General features: G+C 41.4%; 2 protein-coding genes across 2 annotated transcripts; one reads left to right on the top strand and one right to left on the bottom strand.

The window, feature by feature from the left end:
* Nucleotides 1–7,583: 7,583 nt before the first annotated feature.
* On the bottom strand, nt 7,584–8,994 carry LOC117393472 (cathepsin S-like). The gene is made up of 4 exons (XM_033991583.2): nt 8,986–8,994; nt 8,696–8,921; nt 8,305–8,413; nt 7,584–8,068 (listed from the first exon to the last, which is right to left on the bottom strand). Exons 1-4 carry the CDS (start codon nt 8,992–8,994, stop codon nt 7,972–7,974), a joined length of 441 nt encoding a protein of 146 aa, XP_033847474.1. The 3' UTR covers nt 7,584–7,971.
* A 226-nt stretch (nt 8,995–9,220) lies between these two features.
* On the top strand, nt 9,221–10,502 carry LOC117393474 (cathepsin L-like). The gene is made up of 3 exons (XM_033991585.2): nt 9,221–9,394; nt 9,677–9,785; nt 10,021–10,502. Exons 1-3 carry the CDS (start codon nt 9,325–9,327, stop codon nt 10,115–10,117), a joined length of 276 nt encoding a protein of 91 aa, XP_033847476.1. The 5' UTR covers nt 9,221–9,324; the 3' UTR covers nt 10,118–10,502.
* Nucleotides 10,503–14,979: the final 4,477 nt, after the last annotated feature.

The following is a 14,979-nucleotide window of genomic DNA, read 5'->3' on the forward strand; positions in this document are numbered from 1 at the left end:
ACCCCACCCCCTTCTCCCCCATCTCTCTCCCCTGTAATCCTGCAGACCCCTCCCCTCCTCCCCCCTTATTCTCCCCTTTAGTCTCCAAACCCCATCTCTCCTCCCTCCTCAGTCTTAAACTTTAGTCCTCCGAACCCCACCTCTCCTTCGCACTTCACTCTCCCCTTTAATCCTGCAGACCTCTCCCCCTCCGCCCCTTTCATTCTCCCTTTTCATTCTCCTTTTTAATCCTCCAGACCCCACCCGTCCTTCCCCTCGCTCTCCCCCTTAGTCTTCCAGGCACTGCCCAGTTAAACAGCTCATTTGGACTGTGGCTGTGGGGGTGGAGTTTAGGTCCTTAGTCCCAACTTTAAACTTGAATTATTAAACTTTACTACTGCTTTACTCTGACAAATATGGGTATTGTGTGTACTTTGGACCATCCTTAACGTGTTTTCTCTCATTTGCAGTACACTCCTGTGAATGAAGCAGACAAGCGTGACAGTGAGTGTTTCCTGGACCTGGTGAGTCTGATGCTGAAGCCAGACCCCGCAAAACGCATCAGCCCAGAAGAACTTCTCAAACACCCCTTCATCACCATGGAACATCTGAAAGCCTTAAGGGACCTTCATCCAGATCAGTGAGTACAGCCAGGAACAAAACTGGGACTAGAGCAGGACTAGACCAGGACTAAATCAAAACAAGACAAGGACTAAAACATGACTACATCTGGACTAGACTGGGACTAAACAGGACTAGACCAAGACTAAACCATGGCCAAACCAGGGTTAGACCAGGACTAAATCAAGACTAGACCAAGAATAGACCAGGACTAAACCAGGACCAAAACCAAGCATTAGGACTAACTCAAGACTAGGACTTGGACTAAATCAAGACTAAAAAGGAACCACCACCCAGATCAGTGACTATAGCTAGATTCAAAACTGACATTAGAAGAGGACTAAACCAGAAAACAACACAAGAAAACAAACTAACTCAACAAGAAAAGCCTGTATTAATGAAAGTATTTCTAGTACTTTTAATTACAGGTCAGTCTAGTCTAACCCTGACTCTCTCTTCTAGTGTCTTGGAGTGTGAAAAGTCCATGTGGGATGTTGTGGGATGTGTCGAACACAAAGAGCTGAGCTGCAGTGACATAGACGATGATGAAGAGATCTTTATGGACTCCAGATCTTCAGAGGAGAAGCACAGTTTACCTGCTGAAGAACCCAGAACTTCCACAGAGGAGAAGCAGAGTGCTCCATCAAAGTCATGCAAACGCAAACACGAGGAGGACCAGGACACAATGTGAGTAACACTAACCAAACCAGATTTAAAGATACACTCTGTAACTTGCATGATGAGGGATTCACCATTTGCTTGCCTCCATGGAGGCAAGCAAAGGCATTTATTTATCTTGAAATCTTTGACAGTATGGGATTAAACATATATATTATACAGTTATTCAATTTCAGGGTTTAGAGTATGTATTACCGGGAGGGGTCAGGGGGGTGCCATCAGAAATATGGGGACCAAAAGAGCTACATTATGGCCCTGGAACCAAGACACAGATCTGATTCTGTCACTTGGCCTGGTGTTGTCACCTGCTTGTCTCCATGAAGATGGATACATTTAAAACAGAACTGTTAATATTTCAGGCAGGGTAATAACATCTCTATGGTGCAGTTTTGTTTATTTGACTACATAACATTTTAATAAAGCTGTAATCAGAATTACTAATCAATGGTTTCCTTTCCTAGGTACAGAAAGAGACTTTGTGTGGGGCCAGTCTCTACACCTGCGGGCCCCTCCCACTGTGAGGAGCCAGCCCCTGCTCCTGAGAGCCCCGTAGACTCAGTACAGTCTGTGGTCCAGTCTAAAGTCTCCACAGTGAGAAGGAAAAGGCGTCATGAGACTGAGGCCGAGTCCAGTGACCTCCACCATGACTCTGACCTTAAATACAGGTAAGAGACTTTGTATGGGGCCAGTTCTCTACCCCGGTGGTCCCCTCCCGCTGTGAGGAGCCAAACCCTGCTCCTGAGAGCCCCGTAGGACTCAGTACAGTTCTGTGGTCCAGTCTAAAGTCTCCACAGTGAGAAGGAAAAGGCGTCATGAGACTGAGGCCGAGTCCAGTGACCTCCACCATGACTCTGACCTTAAATACAGTAAGAGACTTTGTATGGGGCCAGTCTCTACCCCTGTGGTCCCCTCCCGCTGTGAGGAGCCAGCCCCTGCTCCTGAGAGCCCCGTAGACTCAGTACAGTCTGTGGTCCAGTCTAAAGTCTCCACAGTGAGAAGGAAAAGGCGTCATGAGACTGAGGCCGAGTCCAGTGACCTCCACCATGACTCTGACCTTAAATACAGTAAGAGACTTTGTATGGGGCCAGTCTCTACCCCTGTGGTCCCCTCCCGCTGTGAGGAGCCAAACCCTGCTCCTGAGGGCCCCTCCCGCTGTCTGCAGTCGGCCCCTGCTCCTGAGGATCCCATCTGCTCAGAGCAGTCTGTGGTTCTTTCCCCAGACCACAGGATGAGAAGAAAGAGACGTCATGAAACTGCAGCCATGTCCAGCGACTCTGACTCTGACAGTAGGTTTTTAAGCACTTCATGATCAATATTTGTTTGTGTAGAGTATTTAGAATCATTCTCAAAGACTGAGAATCTAAAGAGCCTTTTATGGTTTAAAAATTGGTTCCCATCTGACCCCAACGTTGAAGCTAAGATTAGTTTACACTTCCCTTTTGTCACATGTCACTTCCATACTCGGCACTTCATGTTTTTATCAAATGAAAAAATATATAATCTGACTAATAATGCTCTTTTTTCTGTAGGACTGGTGATTGTACTTTCTCCAGATTCTCCAAAGAGACGCTGCGTGGGGAACATCCCAGACATCAACCTGGACTCTGAAGGTAAATACTGCTTCATTATCACACTATTTTTTTATGGAGCCATTTGCTGCATCTTTATTTAATAAGCTTTACTTATAAATGCTTTAAAGGGTCTATATTACGCTTTTTTCTGATCTATGCTATGAAGCCTGGGCTGTGAGTGTTACTTGGCCTGGTGGCATCACCTACTTGGCTCCAAGGCGATATCTACATTTTTAGTGCCATACTGTACTATTTTAAAGCTTTAAACAACAGCTTTAAACAACCACCTGAGGAGTTTGGGTGGCACCAGAACTGTTGTAGAAGTACTTTGATATTTTGTAAGATATGCTAACTATGTAATATGACTAATAGTACTGTGACTCTTTTTCTTCACAGACAGTCTCAGCCTGGTGATCGTGGAGTCTCCTCCCCAGAACAAAAGGAGTCCACGCCACAACGAAAGGAGTCCACTCCAGCATGCAAGGAGTGGAGCAAAAAAGGACTCCACTGGAACCAGAAGAAATCAGAAGAGGACACAGTCCCTCCACTAAAGTGGAGAGGGCTGCTAAACTGGACAGTGCCTGAAGGGGGGTGGGTCTTGGGGGTGGAGTAAAAGGGACTTCTCTGCTGGTTTAGTGGGACACACGTCTGTTCCGTCTGTCCAAGAGGAAGTATGCAACATACACTATACTATACGTTATGATGGGAGAACAAACAGGTGAGAGCGTCGGCAGTGTCACGTCAGTTTGGAGATTACAGATCTTTAAAAGGACGTGAGCCAGTCCAGTCTAGACACAGCCGTCTGCTTACACTACCCTTCATAAGTGTAGGTATTTTAATGTGGGTTCATGAGGCGAGATTAAGCTGGCCTCCAGCTCCTCCTACCATGTGCCTCTTCCCTCTTCCTCTCGGCCCCTCCCAGTATGCCCTGCAGCTGGCGTTGATTGACAGCCTACTCTACGTGCGATTGGAGGGACAATCAAGGCTCAGCCAATCGTTGCCCTCCACCTGTGGCTGCTCCAGATTCAAAAGGACTCGCCCCCTGTTACTCCTGGCTGCCAGATTCTGTCTGTGAATCGGCGTGCCATTTGATTTGACTTTGTACTTCACTCTTAGAGCCTCCCTTTGTTGACTTTGTTTTGTTTTTTTTTGTATTAAAATTCTTAATTAAATTCCTAATTAAAATTTAAAGTTGTTAAATGCCCTTCGTTTCTCTACATAAAGGCTACTTATTTTATTATACTATCTTGTGTTGCCTTCCTTTTTTCCCCTAGGAAACGGTTCGTAACAGAAAGGTCCCCAAACCAGGCATAGGATTGACAAATTTAATAAACAGGATGTCAGTCATATTGAATAAAAAAATTATCACCATTTTCACTGTGTGTTTATAAAACATATCTAGTCCTAGGGTTTTAGTCCAAATCAGCTCAGATTTGGCATGCCACATCTATAGTCATTGACAAACATATTATCAGTTTTTTTGGATACTCCGCACAGTTTGTCAGTAGCATGCCAGCGGAAAAAACAACTTAATTTCCTGTTTCTTCCATGACTTCTCTCGACTACGGGCATTGGCCTTGAGAGATCAAATTCAAAAGTAATTTCATTTCGTACTGTCAACATAAAGCTCAAGTCACTTAGACTTACTCACACTGAGAAGAGGAAGCACAAGTTTTACTCAAGAGTATAGTTTGTCCCTCACACCAACACCAAGTAAACAGCTGTGCCACCATTACAAGAGACTCTGCTCCTTCTCCTAATCCGTACTATTAGATTATAAATTAAATGAACTTGTCAATTCAATTCATTTTATTTTTGTAACTCCCAAAATCACAACAACAGTTGTCTCGAAGGGCGTTCATGTTTTGGTTGATGGGGGAAACCGGAGTACCTGGAGGAAACCCATCCAGACACGGGGAGAAACATGCAAAACTCCACACAGAAAGGCCTGGGTGACCCGGGGATCGAACCAAACCTTCTTGCTGTGAGGCATGAGTGTTGCCACTCAGCCACCGTGCTGCCTACACACAAAACAAACAGGAAAATCAAACAACAGGAAAAATCAGACAAAACAAGAAAAATCGGCCAGGCGAGGAGGAGGGAGGGGGGCGGAGGAGGGCCAGGCGAGGAAGAGGAAGACCAGGCAAGGAGGGGAGCCGGGCGAGGAGGATGTCAGTGAGCTCGTATAAGATTGAAAAGTGCTTTTATTTTAATGGTATTTCTTTTGACTATTAACATGTCAAAAAGGTGCAGAAGCTTGAACCTGAACCTTCAACTTATACTTTTTAAAATAAACTCAGCAAAAGAAAACAAATTATATCTTCTACATACACTTTTGTCAATGAACTGTCTCTGTCAGGTCGATTCACCCTAATTTTATTAACTAAGTCATTTACTCCGTACACCACATAAATATTCAAGCACTCTGATTAAACCAGACCCTCCTCCCTCTCCCTAGCTCCTCACACTACGCCCCATGTGCAGTCCACTTTGGAGGTCCTTTCATCCCCACGTGCAGCATTGTGTTTTCAGCTGCACTACACTCGCTCTGACTTCTTTTACACCAGTGTTTTTATATAGTTTTATACAGTTCCTTCTTATGCCCCTTTACCGTAAAAGCACAGCCCAAAACTGTTGCCAGTATGAACTTGTTTTATATTTATTAATCATTGGTTTTCATATCTTAAGAGCAGAGTGCAGTACCCTTAATGACCACATGTGTCTCCAAGTGGGACAGAAGGATATACACTCACCTAAAGAATTATTAGGAACACCTGTTCAGTTTCTCCTTAACGCAATTATCTAATCAACCAATCACATGGCAGTTGCTTCAATGCATTTAGGGGTGTGGTCCTGGTCAAGACAATCTCCTGAACTCCAAACTGAATGTCAGAATGGGAAAGTAAGGTGATTTAAGCAATTCTGAGCGTGACATGGTTGTTGGTGCCAGACGGGCCGGTCTGAGTATTTCATAATTCACAACCATTTCTAGGGTTTACAAAGAATGGTGTGAAAAGGGAAAAACATCCAGTATGCAGCAGTCCTGTGGGTGAAAATGCCTTGTTGATGCTAGAGGTCAGAGGAGAATGGGCTGAGTGATTCAAGCTGATAGAAGAGCAATGTTGACTGAAATAACCAGAGGAATGCAGCAAAGCATTTGTGAAGCCACAACACGCACAACCTTGAGGCGGATGGGCTACAACAGAAGACCCCACTGGGTACCACTCATCTCCACTACAAATAGGAAAAGAGGCTACAATTTGCACGAGCTCACCAAAATTGGACAGTTGAAGACAAAAAAAATGTTGCCTGGTCTGATGAGTCTCGATTTCTGTTGAGACATTCAAATGGTAGAGTCAGAATTTGGCGTAAACAGAATGAGAACATGGATCCATCATGCCTTGTTACCACTGTGCAGGCTGGTGGTGGTGGTGTAATGGTGTGGGGGATGTTTTCTTGGCACACTTTAGGTCCCTTAGTGCCAATTGGGCATCGTTTAAATGCCACGGGCTACCTGAACATTGTCTCTGACCATGTCCATCCCTTCATGACCACCATGTACCCATCCTCTGATGGCTACTTCCAGCAGGATAATCCACCATGTCATAAAGCTCGAATCATTTCAAATTGGTTTCTTGAACATGACAATGTGTTCACTGTACTACAATGGCCCCCACAGTCACCAGATCTCAACCCGATAGAGCATCTTTGGGATGTGGTGGAACGGGAGCTTCGTGCCCTGGATGTGCATCCCACAAATCTCCATCAACTGCAAGATGCTCCTATCAATATGGGCCAACATTTCTAAAGAATGCTTTCAGCACCTTGTTGAATCAATGCCACGTAGAATTAAGGCTGTTCTGAAGGCGAAAGGGGGTCAAACACCGTATTAGTATGGTGTTCCTAATAATCCTTCAGGTGAGTGTAGATTTCCCAGAGTCAACAGTTAAAAGCAGGTCATTCAAAATGTTTAAAAGAGCTGTTTTGGTACTGTGCTGAGATTTAAAACCAGTTTTGAATTTTTCACCATTTTCTCGATTGACAATATCAAACTAATGCTGAAGTCTGCACCTAATATTGAGTGACTCCTTACGCGTAGGATAAACAGTCTCAAGTGACTCTGTGATAAAACCAACTCCCACCGGCTTAGGTTCTGTATAAAATAAATTCATGCGTAGAATATCTCGTAACATGAAAGAAATTATCGCAAGTTGTGTAACTTGGTTGAAACTCAAATAACCCTATTATCCCTGAAGATATACAAAAGAAGACAAGGAAGGGACTGTGAATTATACATATAAATGTATAAATGCACATCTAAATTAAATTACGATAAAGTCTGAGCTTATTTTCTGAAAAATGCCCAAAAAAAAAAAAAAAAACAACTATGTAAATGACGTGATAAAAAAATTGACTATTGCTGGTATTCAGCCAGCACCCAGAAATGCTCTTAATGATCGGTTCATGAAAGACCTATGCAATGGACTGAATCTCACACAACTAATTTCCATTATGACTAAAACCCTACAAATTCATTGATATAATGATGTTTTCCCACTGGATTTTAGCGACACCTGTCCAAGTGGATGTATTCAAAATGCAAAAGTGAAAAAGACACATCTGTGTGTAAAGGTGAGAAGATCATATACATATTTCAAGCAGGCCTTCATCTCTGACCTGTATTACAGTGATATCGGATTAACATCATCATTCCCTGACCCTGATATGGCCTTAAACGTTTTTATTAATACAGTTAAAGAAATTGCAAAAAGCGTCCCAAAAATGGAATACATTTCAAGGACATGGAAAACTGGTGCAAAACATTGGTGCCACTAATGTATTTTAATAATCTTGTGATAAACATTTATAAACACACTCAGCCATCTGTATTGGACATTATTTTTGATCAAATGCTATATCATAACATTAAGGGAAGAAAGAAGAAGAAGAAGAAAATAATATATTCAGCAAAGCACCAAATGGCTGTAACTTATGCCTTTATTTAAAATGCACTTTCAGTTAGTGTCAGAAGGAGCAATAAAAGCTCACATTCACATGTAGATTTCTTATGACGGCCTGTTGGCCTCATTTTGCCTGATTTGACTGATTTTGGTCTTAGTGTTTACTGAGGGTAGACCGCGTACAATGACATGCCGCACATTTGATTCTTGTTACGAGCCATCCGGATGTAGCCGTTTTCTCCCCAGTTAGGTCCCCAGCTACAAAGATATAAAACAAATACAAAGTAATTATGTTGTCATTTATGAAGTAGTTATGAAAAAAAATTAAATACTGTTAACAATAATAATAACTGCTTATTTCATTGCATTACAAATTAACATAAGCAAAATGTTTAACTCTATTATCAAAATATGATTTGATCAGTCCTCCCCTGCTCTGAATTTGAATGTCCTGTCCTGTTTAATTCACACTGAGTATGTATAAATATTGTCACCTGTTTTTCACCAGCCAGTAGTCTAGTCCAGTGATGTCATCAGTGCCATAACCTACGAGCAGCACAGCATGATTCAAATCCTGTCCACAATATGGATTGTAGTAAACACCTGGAAATAAAGAAACAAAAACATGAGGTTTACCATAAATATTGTGTATAGCATTTTCTGTTGACTACTTGACTACTAAATTATTATAAATAATCCTTGCCTGTTAACCTAAACTTCTTAATCTAATCTTAATTGACCATTAACTTCAAACGTGATTTAATATTGAAGAAAATTGTTTCCCCATAAAGTGACTGCCAAAATAACACTACTGATACTCGGCCACATGTACACTATATTCAGTGTTCAAGTATTATTAATGTACAACAAGAAAACATGACTTACCAGATGTGTACTGACTAATGTCACTGGCGTCAATGGCTATGGAGATCGGTCCAATATAAGCAGATGCCATTTTAAGACTCTGTTCATCCTTGTTCACAAAGTAGTATGATGAACAGTTAGCTGCTCTGTATTTAGGGCTGTAGTAACAGGTTTCATCCTGGAAGTGACAATAATAATCACAGTGTACATGAAAGGTCCTATAATATGCAAAACTGACCCATGTTAGCTTTTATGTTATAATGCTGTTATCTCCTCAAACAAATATGCCACCTGAGATGTTTCATTCACACATGTTTCATTCACACGTGTTTCAGTTAGTTGGATGCAGTTAGCCTCATAGGCTTGTTGTTTCAACAAGCCTATGAGGCTAACTGCATCCAACTAACTGAAACACGTGTGAATGAAACATGTGTGAATGAAACATCTCAGGTGGCATATTTGTTTGAGGAGATAACAGCATTATAACATAAAAGCTAACATGGGTCAGTTTTGCATATTATAGGACCTTTCATGTACACTGTGATTATTATTGTCACTTCCAGGATGAAACCTGTTACTACAGCCCTAAATACAGAGCAGCTAACTGTTCATCATACTACTTTGTGAACAAGGATGAACAGAGTCTTAAAATGGCATCTGCTTATATTGGACCGATCTCCATAGCCATTGACGCCAGTGACATTAGTCAGTACACATCTGGTAAGTCATGTTTTCTTGTTGTACATTAATAATACTTGAACACTGAATATAGTGTACATGTGGCCGAGTATCAGTAGTGTTATTTTGGCAGTCACTTTATGGGGAAACAATTTTCTTCAATATTAAATCACGTTTGAAGTTAATGGTCAATTAAGATTAGATTAAGAAGTTTAGGTTAACAGGCAAGGATTATTTATAATAATTTAGTAGTCAAGTAGTCAACAGAAAATGCTATACACAATATTTATGGTAAACCTCATGTTTTTGTTTCTTTATTTCCAGGTGTTTACTACAATCCATATTGTGGACAGGATTTGAATCATGCTGTGCTGCTCGTAGGTTATGGCACTGATGACATCACTGGACTAGACTACTGGCTGGTGAAAAACAGGTGACAATATTTATACATACTCAATGTGAATTAAACAGGACAGGACATTCAAATTCAGAGCAGGGGAGGACTGATCAAATCATATTTTGATAATAGAGTTAAACATTTTGCTTATGTTAATTTGTAATGCAATGAAATAAGCAGTTATTATTATTGTTAACAGTATTTAATTTTTTTTCATAACTACTTCATAAATTACAACATAATTACTTTGTATTTGTTTATATCTTTGTAGCTGGGGACCTAACTGGGGAGAAAACGGCTACATCCGGATGGCTCGTAACAAGAATCAAATGTGCGGCATGTCATTGTACGCGGTCTACCCTCAGTAAACACCAAGACCAAAATCAGTCAAATCAGGCAAAATGAGGCCAACAGGCTGTCATAAGAAATCTACATGTGAATGTGAGCTTTTATTGCTCCTTCTGACACTAACTGAAAGTGCATTTTAAATAAAGGCATAAGTTACAGCCATTTGGTGCTTTGCTGAATATATTATTTTCTTCTTCTTCTTCTTTCTTCCCTTAATGTTATGATATAGCATTTGATCAAAAATAATGTCCAATACAGATGGCTGAGTGTGTTTATAAATGTTTATCACAAGATTATTAAAATACATTAGTGGCACCAATGTTTTGCACCAGTTTTCCATGTCCTTGAAATGTATTCCATTTTTGGGACGCTTTTTGCAATTTCTTTAACTGTATTAATAAAAACGTTTAAGGCCATATCAGGGTCAGGGAATGATGATGTTAATCCGATATCACTGTAATACAGGTCAGAGATGAAGGCCTGCTTGAAATATGTATATGATCTTCTCACCTTTACACACAGATGTGTCTTTTTCACTTTTGCATTTTGAATACATCCACTTGGACAGGTGTCGCTAAAATCCAGTGGGAAAACATCATTATATCAATGAATTTGTAGGGTTTTAGTCATAATGGAAATTAGTTGTGTGAGATTCAGTCCATTGCATAGGTCTTTCATGAACCGATCATTAAGAGCATTTCTGGGTGCTGGCTGAATACCAGCAATAGTCAATTTTTTTATCACGTCATTTACATAGTTGTTGTTTTTGTTTTTTTTTGGCCATTTTTCAGAAAATAAGCTCAGACTTTATCGTAATTTAATTTAGATGTGCATTTATACATTTATATGTATAATTCACAGTCCCTTCCTTGTCTTCTTTTGTATATCTTCAGGGATAATAGGGTTATTTGAGTTTCAACCAAGTTACACAACTTGCGATAATTTCTTTCATGTTACGAGATATTCTACGCATGAATTTATTTTATACAGAACCTAAGCCGGTGGGAGTTGGTTTTATCACAGAGTCACTTGAGACTGTTTATCCTACGTGTAAGGAGTCACTCAATATTAGGTGCAGACTTCAGCATTAGTTTGATATTGTCAATCGAGAAAATGGTGAAAAATTCAAAACTGGTTTTAAATCTCAGCACAGTACCAAAACAGCTCTTTTAAACATTTTGAATGACCTGCTTTTAACTGTTGATTCTGGGAAATCTACACTCACCTGAAGGATTATTAGGAACACCATACTAATACGGTGTTTGATCCCCTTTCGCCTTCAGAACTGCCTTAATTCTACGTGGCATTGATTCAACAAGGTGCTGAAAGCATTCTTTAGAAATGTTGGCCCATATTGATAGGAGCATCTTGCAGTTGATGGAGATTTGTGGGATGCACATCCAGGGCACGAAGCTCCCGTTCCACCACATCCCAAAGATGCTCTATCGGGTTGATATCTGGTGACTGTGGGGGCCATTGTAGTACAGTGAACACATTGTCATGTTCAAGAAACCAATTTGAAATGATTCGAGCTTTATGACATGGTGGATTATCCTGCTGGAAGTAGCCATCAGAGGATGGGTACATGGTGGTCATGAAGGGATGGACATGGTCAGAAACAATGTTCAGGTAGCCCGTGGCATTTAAACGATGCCCAATTGGCACTAAGGGACCTAAAGTGTGCCAAGAAAACATCCCCCACACCATTACACCACCACCACCAGCCTGCACAGTGGTAACAAGGCATGATGGATCCATGTTCTCATTCTGTTTACGCCAAATTCTGACTCTACCATTTGAATGTCTCAACAGAAATCGAGACTCATCAGACCAGGCAACATTTTTTTTTTTTTTCTTCAACTGTCCAATTTTGGTGAGCTCGAGCAAATTGTAGCCTCTTTTCCTATTTGTAGTGGAGATGAGTGGTACCCAGTGGGGTCTTCTGTTGTAGCTCATCCGCCTCAAGGTTGTGCGTGTTGTGGCTTCACAAATGCTTTGCTGCATTCCTCTGGTTATTTCAGTCAACGTTGCTCTTCTATCAGCTTGAATCACTCGGCCCATTCTCCTCTGACCTCTAGCATCAACAAGGCATTTTCACCCACAGGACTGCTGCATACTGGATGTTTTTCCCTTTTCACACCATTCTTTGTAAACCCTAGAAATGGTTGTGCATTATGAATATGAATACTCAGACCGGCCCGTCTGGCACCAACAACCATGTCACGCTCAAAATTGCTTAAATCACCTTACTTTCCCATTCTGACATTCAGTTTGGATTTCAGGAGATTGTCTTGACCAGGACCACACCCCTAAATGCATTGAAGCAACTGCCATGTGATTGGTTGATTAGATAATTGCGTTAAGGAGAAACTGAACAGGTGTTCCTAATAATTCTTTAGGTGAGTGTATATCCTTCTGTCCCACTTGGAGACACATGTGGTCATTAAGGGTACTGCACTCTGCTCTTAAGATATGAAAACCAATGATTAATAAATATAAAACAAGTTCATACTGGCAACAGTTTTGGGCTGTGCTTTTACGGTAAAGGGGCATAAGAAGGAACTGTATAAAACTATATAAAAACACTGGTGTAAAAGAAGTCAGAGCGAGTGTAGTGCAGCTGAAAACACAATGCTGCACGTGGGGATGAAAGGACCTCCAAAGTGGACTGCACATGGGGCAGTAGTGTGAGGAGCTAGGGAGAGGGAGGAGGGTCTGGTTTAATCAGAGTGCTTGAATATTTATGTGGTGTACGGAGTAAATGACTTAGTTATTAAAATTAGGGTGAATCGACCTGACAGAGACAGTTCATTGACAAAAGTGTATGTAGAAGATATAATTTGTTTTCTTTTGCTGAGTTTATTTTAAAAAGTATAAGTTGAAGGTTCAGGTTCAAGCTTCTGCACCTTTTTGACATGTTAATAGTCAAAAGAAATACCATTAAAATAAAAGCACTTTTCAATCTTATACGAGCTCACTGACATCCTCCTCGCCCGGCTCCCCTCCTTGCCTGGTCTTCCTCTTCCTCGCCTGGCCCTCCTCCGCCCCCCTCCCTCCTCCTCGCCTGGCCGATTTTTCTTGTTTTGTCTGATTTTTCCTGTTGTTTGATTTTCCTGTTTGTTTTGTGTGTAGGCAGCACGGTGGCTGAGTGGCAACACTCATGCCTCACAGCAAGAAGGTTTGGTTCGATCCCCGGGTCACCCAGGCCTTTCTGTGTGGAGTTTTGCATGTTTCTCCCCGTGTCTGGATGGGTTTCCTCCAGGTACTCCGGTTTCCCCCATCAACCAAAACATGAACGCCCTTCGAGACAACTGTTGTTGTGATTTTGGGAGTTACAAAAATAAAATGAATTGAATTGACAAGTTCATTTAATTTTTAATCTAATAGTACGGATTAGGAGAAGGAGCAGAGTCTCTTGTAATGGTGGCACAGCTGTTTACTTGGTGTTGGTGTGAGGGACAAACTATACTCTTGAGTAAAACTTGTGCTTCCTCTTCTCAGTGTGAGTAAGTCTAAGTGACTTGAGCTTTATGTTGACAGTACGAAATGAAATTACTTTTGAATTTGATCTCTCAAGGCCAATGCCCGTAGTCGAGAGAAGTCATGGAAGAAACAGGAAATTAAGTTGTTTTTTCCGCTGGCATGCTACTGACAAACTGTGCGGAGTATCCAAAAAAACTGATAATATGTTTGTCAATGACTATAGATGTGGCATGCCAAATCTGAGCTGATTAGGACTAAAACCCTAGGACTAGATATGTTTTATAAACACACAGTGAAAATGGTGATAATTTTTTTATTCAATATGACTGACATCCTGTTTATTAAATTTGTCAATCCTATGCCTGGTTTGGGGACCTTTCTGTTACGAACCGTTTCCTAGGGAAAAAAAGGAAGGCAACACAAGATAGTATAATAAAATAAGTAGCCTTTATGTAGAGAAATGAAGGGCATTTAACAACTTTAAATTTTAATTAGGAATTTAATTAAGAATTTTAATACAAAAAAACAAACAAAACAAAGTCAACAAAGGGAGGCTCTAAGAGTGAAGTACAAAGTCAAATCAAATGGCACGCCGATTCACAGACAGAATCTGGCAGCCAGGAGTAACAGGGGGCGAGTCCTTTTGAATCTGGAGCAGCCACAGGTGGAGGGCAACGATTGGCTGAGCCTTGATTGTCCCTCCAATCGCACGTAGAGTAGGCTGTCAATCAACGCCAGCTGCAGGGCATACTGGGAGGGGCCGAGAGGAAGAGGGAAGAGGCACATGGTAGGAGGAGCTGGAGGCCAGCTTAATCTCGCCTCATGAACCCACATTAAAATACCTACACTTATGAAGGGTAGTGTAAGCAGACGGCTGTGTCTAGACTGGACTGGCTCACGTCCTTTTAAAGATCTGTAATCTCCAAACTGACGTGACACTGCCGACGCTCTCACCTGTTTGTTCTCCCATCATAACGTATAGTATAGTGTATGTTGCATACTTCCTCTTGGACAGACGGAACAGACGTGTGTCCCACTAAACCAGCAGAGAAGTCCCTTTTACTCCACCCCCAAGACCCACCCCCCTTCAGGCACTGTCCAGTTTAGCAGCCCTCTCCACTTTAGTGGAGGGACTGTGTCCTCTTCTGATTTCTTCTGGTTCCAGTGGAGTCCTTTTTTGCTCCTACTCCTTGCATGCTGGAGTGGACTCCTTTCGTTGTGGCGTGGACTCCTTTTGTTCTGGGGAGGAGACTCCACGATCACCAGGCTGAGACTGTCTGTGAAGAAAAAGAGTCACAGTACTATTAGTCATATTACATAGTTAGCATATCTTACAAAATATCAAAGTACTTCTACAACAGTTCTGGTGCCACCCAAACTCCTCAGGTGGTTGTTTAAA

The sequence above is a fragment of the Periophthalmus magnuspinnatus genome, unplaced genomic scaffold (genome assembly GCF_009829125.3).
Source record: "Periophthalmus magnuspinnatus isolate fPerMag1 unplaced genomic scaffold, fPerMag1.2.pri scaffold_149_arrow_ctg1, whole genome shotgun sequence".
NCBI lineage: Eukaryota > Metazoa > Chordata > Actinopteri > Gobiiformes > Gobiidae > Periophthalmus > Periophthalmus magnuspinnatus.

Coding starts and splice junctions, on each gene's coding strand:
- LOC117393472 (XM_033991583.2), bottom strand. Junction 8,414..8,695: donor CATTAGTCAGTACACATCTG/GTAAGTCATGTT, acceptor CTTTATTTCCAG/GTGTTTACTACAATCCATAT. Junction 8,069..8,304: donor TACTGGCTGGTGAAAAACAG/GTGACAATATTT, acceptor ATATCTTTGTAG/CTGGGGACCTAACTGGGGAG.
- LOC117393474 (XM_033991585.2), top strand. CDS start 9,325: ATGGCATCTGCTTATATTGGACCGATCTCCATAGCCATTGACGCCAGT. Junction 9,395..9,676: donor CATTAGTCAGTACACATCTG/GTAAGTCATGTT, acceptor CTTTATTTCCAG/GTGTTTACTACAATCCATAT. Junction 9,786..10,020: donor TACTGGCTGGTGAAAAACAG/GTGACAATATTT, acceptor ATATCTTTGTAG/CTGGGGACCTAACTGGGGAG.